At 45.0% G+C, this 9,170-nt stretch overlaps 1 protein-coding gene across 6 annotated transcripts; it reads right to left on the reverse strand.

Moving 5' to 3' along the window:
• Nucleotides 1–348: 348 nt before the first annotated feature.
• ZBTB18 (zinc finger and BTB domain containing 18) lies at nt 349–8,957 on the reverse strand. 6 transcript variants are annotated; one of them, XM_063790065.1, is made up of 3 exons: nt 6,393–8,132; nt 3,349–4,036; nt 349–3,236 (listed from the first exon to the last, which is right to left on the reverse strand). In XM_063790065.1, exons 1-3 carry the CDS (start codon nt 6,403–6,405, stop codon nt 3,227–3,229), a joined length of 711 nt encoding a protein of 236 aa, XP_063646135.1. In that variant the 5' UTR covers nt 6,406–8,132; the 3' UTR covers nt 349–3,226. The 6 variants fall into 6 exon arrangements, with proteins under 6 accessions (XP_063646135.1, XP_063646140.1, XP_003308891.1 ...); XM_063790070.1 differs by having other exon boundaries at nt 349–2,630; nt 2,663–4,036; XM_003308843.6 differs by adding an exon at nt 4,625–4,654 and having other exon boundaries at nt 349–4,036.
• Between the last annotated feature and the right edge of the window lie 213 nt (nt 8,958–9,170).

A 9,170-nucleotide genomic window follows, 5' to 3' on the forward strand; every position in this document is an offset into this window, starting at 1 on the left:
CAACTTAGGATAAAATTACACACGAAAAGTGACTTACGGTATATGGATTAGTAGTTGTACAGTGTATTTTTAAAAACCTATGCTGCCACGTAGTTTCATGATTCATGAGTTTCTAGGGAATTACCTCAACATTCTTGATGTAGATTGTGAAAATGGGTCGCATTTTTTAAATGTGCATTTAGTATCTTCTTAAGTGACTAGAATGTTTACACATTTTCCACTCGAGTGATTTAAGGCATTCTAATAATTTCATAAACTCCGAATAGAATTGATATTAAAGATGCCAGGTACGATACATATTTAGAATCGATACACTACATAATCACAATAAAAAATACACACAAGAAATTCTCAGTTCATATAATTTATTGCAGTTAGCACACAGTTTAAAAATTCACCAACACACCAATAGTACAAAACTAAACAGCATTATAAGTTATTCCCCCCTCAGGAAAATAAAACATACTATGATTGTCAAAGCTAGATGTCAGTCTAAGTTTTAGAACAAAGGAAGAATGTGAAACTAAGAAAAGGAAAAAGCAATCACTCACAATGACCACAAAAAGAAAATCCAAAAGAAAGTCCGTTTTCTCACAGACATTGATTGTCTTCTCTAAATTAATAAAAATTATTTTAACATAAACTGTATTTTAAAAAAACTAGAAACTCTTCAAGTAACTAAAGATAATGCTCCAAGGCCATTTTCACAGCTTTTTTTGTTTGTTTGCTTTAAATGCCATTACAGCCAAATTAACACACATTTAACCAAATATTTCCAAAACAGTCCAGCAACACACAATGGAGTTTTCCATTCAGTATCTTAAGCACAAAAATAGGCTATGTTTACAGTAGTTAAGGCGATCAAATTTTAAACAAAAGCAATTAAAAAAAAAAAGGGAAAAACAGCAAACGTTTTCCATGCTACTCCCATAGACCTTATTTGTAAGTGCAAGACAGGAAAACAAACACTGTGCAAAATGCTTTTGCCTTGCGTGCTGGTCATTAAAACCACACGTTAGGCTGCAGCCTCTGCTGCCGCAATCCACATAGTCTACTAACCCCCTTCCCCATGTCAATCAAGGCAGTCCAGTCCTTTCAGCCTGGGGCTTTTTCAGTCCATAGAATCTTTTCAGGAGTTGGGGGTGGAGGGTGGTGGTGGGGGGGGGGGGAGAGTAAGGGAGGGAGGGTAAGGAAGAAGGGGAGCAAAAGAAAAAGGGAGCAAACAAAAAAAAAGAGAGAATGACCTATTGTCAACTTGTGCAGTAGTTATTCTAAAAATGCTCAACCGGGTAAATGTGTACACCTAAACTCTGAGCTGGCATGGGTTTTGTGCAATTAGAAGTTTGTTATAAATGCACACTGCACATGCAAATCTTTAAGCTGTTTGTAAACATTTATATTTTCCTTGTTATGTAGCGAAGTTATCAATTTGCAGCTTAAGTTTTTATTCAGCTTAACAGTTTCAACTTAAAGACAGTGGGAAAGTCAATTTAAATTATATAAAATAAAAATAAAAACAGTGCATTTACGTTCTTCATAACACCAGTTTTTTTTCCAAATGGTGCTATTTTTCTAAGGAAATTAAATAATTTTAAACTCACTCGTTAAAGTTATACAATGCAAACAAAGACAAAAAATATATTGAAACTCATGCATTTCTGTAGCGTTAATATTTACTTTTCAAGACTCAACTAAGAGCATCAACACAACCTGTCAAGTTCTTTGACACCCCCCCAGCCCATGTAATCAATTACAGTATACAATAACAGTAATTCACATTTTTAAACACACAGTTCAACACTGCTGAAGCTGCAATATCCTTTTTCATCCCAAGCAAACCTTCATAAGACAGGGTCCCAGTGATCCCAGTGTACTTTCAGCATTTCTCTCACTGGGAACTGTCAGAAAACCAGAAGTTGCCACAGAAAGTTTTAAGTCAACTGCTTGTTTAAAAATAGATAATCCAGCATTTCAGAAATTTTCCATTTGGGTCTAAAAGCATTCAGGTTTCCAACAGCCAGAAAAAATTCATGCAATTTGAGACATATAAAGAGGCTAATAAAACTGGAGGGAATTTCTACTTAAAAAAAACCAAAAAACAAAAAAACTTTGTTGGGGGGGAAAAAAGAGCTCAAAAGACAATGCAGTGTTGACAAAATTAAGCCATATGAAAGCATTTTGTGACAGGACGATTTGTTTAAAAGGTTCTTATTGGCTTACTTCCCCTACCCCCTCAAAGGAAAAACACCTCTCTATTCTGACTTGCTCTAAAGTTTCTTTTATCAGAATGCTAAATTAGTGAGATTCTCATGCTATTCTAAAGTGCAAAAACAAGTTAATATCCCAACTTTTTATTTCCAGGAAACAAGACTGCTTTTAGACCGTACCACAACTATATAGAGATCTATTTATATATATGTATATATATATATATTATTTATATATATATAAAATTATTTCCAAAGTTCTTGAGAGCTATCTTCTAAGGTCCAGTCTCTGACAGTAGGCAAGCTCAGTGCTTCGCTTTTGACCGACAAGGAGTTCACCAACTCACAGTGGAACTTGCGAATGTGTCTGTACAGGTCCCCGGACTGCGTGAACCTGCGCTCGCACCACTTGCAGGCGTGCGGCTTCTCGCGGGTGTGCACCACGGCGTGGCGGCTCAGGTTGTGCGAGTACTGGAAGCTCTTGCCGCACTGGGTGCATGTGTAGGGCTTCTCCCCCGAGTGAGTCCTCTCGTGGCGCTTGAGGGTGTACATGCAAGAGAAAGTCTTCCCACACAGCGAGCACGTGGGCACGTTGACATCGGCGGCGGGCTTGCTGCGGATGCCGTCCTGCTCGCGGAAGTGCGTGCTCAGGTGGATCTGCAGGATGTGAGGGCTGGGGAAGACCTTGTTGCACAGGGGGCACATGAAGATCTGGCCCGCGGGGCTCAGGATGTTGGAGACGTAGGGGAGCAGACTGCTCTCCATGCCTCCCTCCACCTGGACACGCTCGCTCTCTGGGGTCATCATCTCATCATCGCTGGCTTTGTCCTCCCGGTCCAGCTCCCTCAAGACCGAGTCCTCCCTCAGGGGAGCCAGATGGGCCGGCTCATACTGTACCCTGTTATTAGTGCTCACACTTTCTTTCACAGTGCTATGTTCCATGTCATAGTCATTAGTGCCAACATCACTCTCATCACAGGAAGCCTCTTTCTCCACCTTCACCTGCACCAGGTTGCTTCTCAGCACGTCCTGTGAAGAGAAATAAGAGCTGTTCAGATTTTCAACTCCTGAAAGGCTGGACTTGACAGACAGGTCCAGCACACAGTCAACATCTGCCGAATCCCTCACGGAGGTGACAGACCTCTGGGACAAAGACTCTGTTGAGCTGCAGGGGCTGGCTACTGTTTTTCCAGCTGCTGTGGCGTGTGGCTCTGCCTCTCCGCCAGCCTGGGGGATGCCTGCTGAGTCTGAGGGCAATCGCATCCACATGTTCCCAGGCTCGGCCGCCAAGTCCCTTTTGCTGGGCAGGATGTTCAATTTTTCATCTTCTCCTTCATCTTCATCACTGGGCAAATCGCCTGCCATGTGGCTGCTGCCATCGGAGAGACTCTCGACTTTGTCCGAACAACTTGAAGCATCTTCTTCCTTTTTGGTGCTGTCTGCCTCCGTGGTGGCTTTCTCTTTCAGCTTCTTTTTGCAGACTTTGACAATGTCATACATGTGGAGATAACTGGCAGCTGCTAGCACGTCTTCAATGGGCAAGTCTTTGAACTGGAGTTTCCCTTCATACATGAATTCAAGCAGGAGAGCGAAAGCGGGGGCTGTAACAATGTCGCTGTTCAGATGAACAATGTCTCTTTTGTCCAGCTGGTCCTTGTAAAAGAGGTGGAAATACATGCTGCATGAAGCCAGTACAGCTCGGTGCGCTCGGAACTGGGCATCTCCCACCAGAACAGTGCAGTCACAAAGAAAACCCTGGTGTCTCTGCTCACTCAGACACTGTAGCAAATGTCTACTATGGTCTGGAAACTCCATACTGTCTTCATAACCTGGGGAGAGAGGAATTTCTCATTAGAGCCTGGTCAGGAACAACTTTTCAGCGCTCCAGTCCCCATATAAAAAAATTAATTCCGCTTTGGCCGCCGTGGTACATGTCCCTGAATTTTAATCAGGCTTATGACCCAAGCACCACCAAATCACACGGACAAGACCTAAATGCCAGAAGGAAAATGCACACTTTCTGAACTTCCTCACCCCCGCCAAACAGCTTCCGACGCATCTCCATCTTCCTTGAACCCAAGTTCTAAAAGCCTTCCTTTAACTACAGTCTCTCACTAAGAATAAGAATTTAGATCTCTTCCAGAAGAAATTTAATTAACTCTACTTATCAAATTATGTCCCACAAAACCTACAAAATAGCTTTAATTTCAAAGGGAACAACTCATATAATAAACAAAGAAAAGTCCCAAACATATCCTGGAACATACAAAAAAACTTGTTCAACCATCCTTTTTATTACTTTTGCTACCTGACTGTGCTTAGAAAGCACAGTTTAAACACACACACACACATTTGGCTAAATCAAGAAAAAAAAAATGAAATTGCATAATTAGTCCAGAAATTAGCAAACAACTTACTTTTAAAGTCAGGGTGTTACAACAAAAGCCCTGTGTATAAAAACAGATGTTAATGCCTTCAGATTTGCAGGTATAGCACACATGTACGAGATCAGAAGGAGCTGCACCAACAGATGGAAAAGATCATCTTTACTATGAACAAATCCAAAGATTTTTCAAAACGAACTGAGAAAAAAATAGTTACATTTCTTTGTAGAAACTGTACTTTCAGAATATTAGGAACCAGAGGGGCTTTACTGAACTCTGAAAATTCTCATCTAAACTTTGATCCGTTGCAAGGCAAAATGAGTTTCATATTAAAATTAATTCAAACTTTTAAAAATAAAGGCATACAGCGCTTAAATAAAACTCAAAAGCTTTACAGGTTCAACGTTTTTTTTTAAAGCCTTTTTAGAAAAAGAGAACCTTTTTTTTTTTTTTCCTGGTTCTGCCTTACCTCAGCCAACAGAAAATACTTTGTTTCAATATAATTTGATATATTTCTGTTTTCCCACTAGCTTCTATTCTTGCAAATATTCATCATTGCCCTTGTTTTCTGATGAGGGAAAGTGAAATGGAGGGAGGAGAAAGGCAGAGATGTACAAAGGGTCAGAATTCAACTGCAGTGGGTAAACTCCTGAAAAATAAAGAAGACCCGACTTCCCCTTTCCTGTGACCAGAAGCAAGCCTCCACACCACCCATCTCAGCAAGTGCATTTTGGGAATAGATACACTTAATTTAATATTCAGAAATTACTTCCCTTCTTCTTGTTCTTCTACACTTTGCCCAAGACAGACTAAAACTTTATCTATCCTAACCCCAGACACATTCTGCAAGATGCCACTGCTAGAATAAACTAAGATTTACAATACAATCACTTTAAGTGCCCCACAGCTAACATCAATCCTAATCCTTGAGAAGGCTAAAAATAAAGATTGGAGGGCAGCTCACAAGGTAGCCGTGATCAAATTAGGAGGCTGAGAGGACAGAGAGGGACGAAGAAGGAAGCTTATAAACATCTGATCCAGCTGACTGTGGCCATATGGCAGCTGCTGCCCAGATAAAGAGATTAAGAATAGAGGAGTGCGATTACAGCTGTCTGGCCAATTCAGGCAGCTCAAATCTACAAGTTCTAAATTAGTCGCTAACACAAAAACTCCTGCAAATAATTATTGTTATGCTGAAATAAAAGATCTCTTAAATATATATTTGAAAGAGAAATGAGGAAACCAGTCAAACTATTCTCCTGGGGACAAAAGTTTGGTTTTTTTTTTCTTCTTCTTCTTAAAAACCTGCAGTTTCAACAGCACTACAGCTGTATGTTTCAGTAGTGCTGCTCAATGTTTTGAAGAATAAAGTTTCACAGAGGAATTAATTATACAACAATCTAGCTTCTTAACTAGAATAATCTTCTCATATAAGTTTGAATGCTGGATTCCAGTTTACTATTTCCCCACCACCACCACCCCAATCAAATCTAAATAGCAGTGAACAACAAAAAAGCATTTTAATCCAACGTGATTTCCAAAAGCAGCATTTTAAAGCCTTTCTTAACATTTCAAAACTTGAAATATTTGTGTATTAAAGTTATTTACTCGCTCAAGTAAAAGGGATAAAAAATTAAAACTAAACAAGCTCAAGACTTTCAACTCCAGTAAGATGTTCATTTAATACTCAATTTCATATATTATTCCTAAACTGGGTTAGAAAAGTAATGTGATTTTTAAAATTAAATAAACAAAACACCAAAACAGAAATATGCTCAATCTAATCTCTTGCTACTCCTACCTTTAGGACACATAAACCTGATTAAGTCCTTTCCTCTGAGTCCTGCTGGCTCCAGGTCTGTTACATCGGTGGAAAAAAAGCAGACTAAGAGAGACAGATGCAAAGTGGAGATGATGTTAGAGAGGAATGAGATACCTTCTCCACCACAGATCCGCACACACTAACTCCCTGTCTGTGTGTTAGAATAAAAGGCTGAGGGATGGCAGGCTGTCAGCTGCTCTGACATCATGTTCAGATGGAAATGCTACCTCCAGCTGTGCTCCTTTTAATGCCATATGCTACTCCTCTACACTCCTGCCACCAGCTTTTTCTTAGGAGAACTTTTCTCTTCTGTTAGTATAAACAAAATACTTCAAAGTCTTCCTTTTTTTCCAAACTTTCTAACAGAAGAAATTGAAAAACTCAGCATATGGAGTTCTACTGTATTTATGGAATAGCAACACTTCTGTCTTAAGTTGGTGGACTGGCTTACATACTGACAGCACACTCAAGCCACGGTGCTATTCAGGAAATCCAGATTCACTTTTATTCAACTCCAACGTTTAGTTTCTAAAGCAGTTTAGGGATATTTTTAAACCAACCCATTTGACATCTCCAGTCCCATTTCAACGTTATTACCGCACTTTTTTATTTTTTTCTGCTGAGATAATGGTATACATGTCTCAAATGTTGGCAGACTTGTTCAGAACTATTACTTCAGACTGGTTCACCTTATTATTTCACTCTTATGTAATTACTTATCTACAACTACCTTCTCAGAAAAATTTCTTACACTGCCACAGTCAATGCAAATTTCAATTCTCGGTACCAACAAGCTGAAACTGCACTTTCTGAAATCCTGGAAAGTACTTCAGTTCAACGAGACCAATTAATAAACTGATACAACCTGCTCCAGTCACTTAAAATGAATGCTGCACCTGCATATCTGATCTTTCTGCTCAGAAAAAGCAGAACCTTGCCTTCCCCTTGATCTGTGTCCCTTAACAATCTTTTTTTTCTTTGGGGGGGGGTCACTCTAATGTTTATGATCACAAGAAAATCTTTGTGTGGGGGGAAGCCAGGTCTAGTAAGTTTGAGAACTTTTCAGCCAGTTTGTGGGTCTTTTCTAACAGCTGATGAAACTGTAACGCGACCCGGGCTGGGCTGACCGGTACCGGGCAGGGTGCTGCGACATCTCTGAATGTCAAATACATCTCCTCAGACTCTTGGGAGGGCGAGGGGTAGAAAAGGAACTGGGGCCTGAGGCGCCAGCGTCCCAGCCCTGGTGATAACCACTTCGTTCCCATTAGAAAGCCGTGGCGGAGAGTTAAAGAGTAACAAAACCCGACGACTCCGTCCTGTCCTTCCCGCTTTCCCAAAGTCACAAACCTAACTTTCTCCAACTTCGCGGTGAGTGACATAATTATGAACGCTTAGTCCAGGAGACATCCTTGGGAGATCAATTTCTTCCCAGCCACACCACCTATTCTCCACAAATGCCCTCGACCCACTCCAATATATCAGACATTAATCACCCCATTTACCCAGTGGGGTGGGGGGTGAGTGACAGTTTAACGAGTCCCGAGCACCGCAATGGGCCAGCAACTCCCACTCCACAAATCAACCCCTTCACGTCTCGCTACCGCGGATCCATAGAGGTTTTGTGAGGTTGGGGTTTTGTTTTTCAGAGAGGTGGGGGCGGGGGTGCCGAGTGGGGAAGCAATGCAAATCTTTACGTAGTTCGCCGTGCATAAAACACACGGGGAAAGAGGAAGGTTAAAACCACAGGGAAGGAGGTGGAGGGCGTAGAGCCGGTGCAGCAGGAAAACACCTTAAACAACAGAGGAGAAAACAGACCCGGGTCACGGCAACAACAAAAGAAAAGTCGTAAGAAGCAGCCAGCGGGAGGAGAGTGGTTGCTACCGCTTCCCCGATGCCGCGACGCGCGAGCCCCCGGGGCCTCCGGGCAACTGCACCAGCCCGGGAGGGCCCCCTCCCCCGCCGGCCCCCTCCCCCGGGCGCCACTGCAGCTGCACCGGTCCCCGGAGCCGCGGCCGTCCCGGGCGCCACTGCAGCTGCGGCGGCTCCCAAGCCCCCTCCCCCAGCCCGCCGCCCTCCGCACCCGAGAGGCGCCACCGCAGCTGCACCGGCCGGGAGCCCGCCCCGCGCCGCAGCTGCACCGGCCCGCGGGGGCGCGGCGCGGAGCCGGGAACCCGCACCCCGCCCGACCCCGCAGCTGCAGCGGCCCCGTCCCCGCGCCCGGGCCTCCCGCAGCTGCGCCGCCCCCCGCCGCCCCAACCGCTCCAACCACACAAACTAACTCCACTCGCGGGGGCGCCCCCGACCCGGCCCGCCCTCCGCCCGCGCCGCCCAGCCGGCCGGGGCCGCACAGCTGGCGCCCCCCGCCCGCCGGGGTGCCGGGGCGCGGAGGGGGCGCCAGGTCAGGGGCCAGGGGCCGGCGCCGGGACTCACACGGAGCGGCCCTAAGTCACCGCGTCCCCGCCGCCGCCGCGTCCTCCGCCTCCTCCTCCTCCCGGCCGCCGCCGCCGCCGCCGCCGGACTTGGTGGGCTTCCTCCGGCTCTTGCCCCCCTCCCTCCCGGCCCCCCCACCCCCCCAATCCCGGCTCCGTCGCCCGCTCCCCCCCGCCCCTCCCTCCCGCCCACCCCCGCTGGCAGCCGGAGGAGCGCGGCGGAGCGAAGAGGGCCCCACTCTCAACGGCTCCCCATGGCAGCAGCCCAGCGGCGGCCGCAGCCTGCCAGACACAGCGAGGGAGCGAGCGAGGGAGCGAGCGCGGAGCC

Source organism: Pan troglodytes, chromosome 1 (genome assembly GCF_028858775.2).
Source record: "Pan troglodytes isolate AG18354 chromosome 1, NHGRI_mPanTro3-v2.0_pri, whole genome shotgun sequence".
NCBI lineage: Eukaryota > Metazoa > Chordata > Mammalia > Primates > Hominidae > Pan > Pan troglodytes.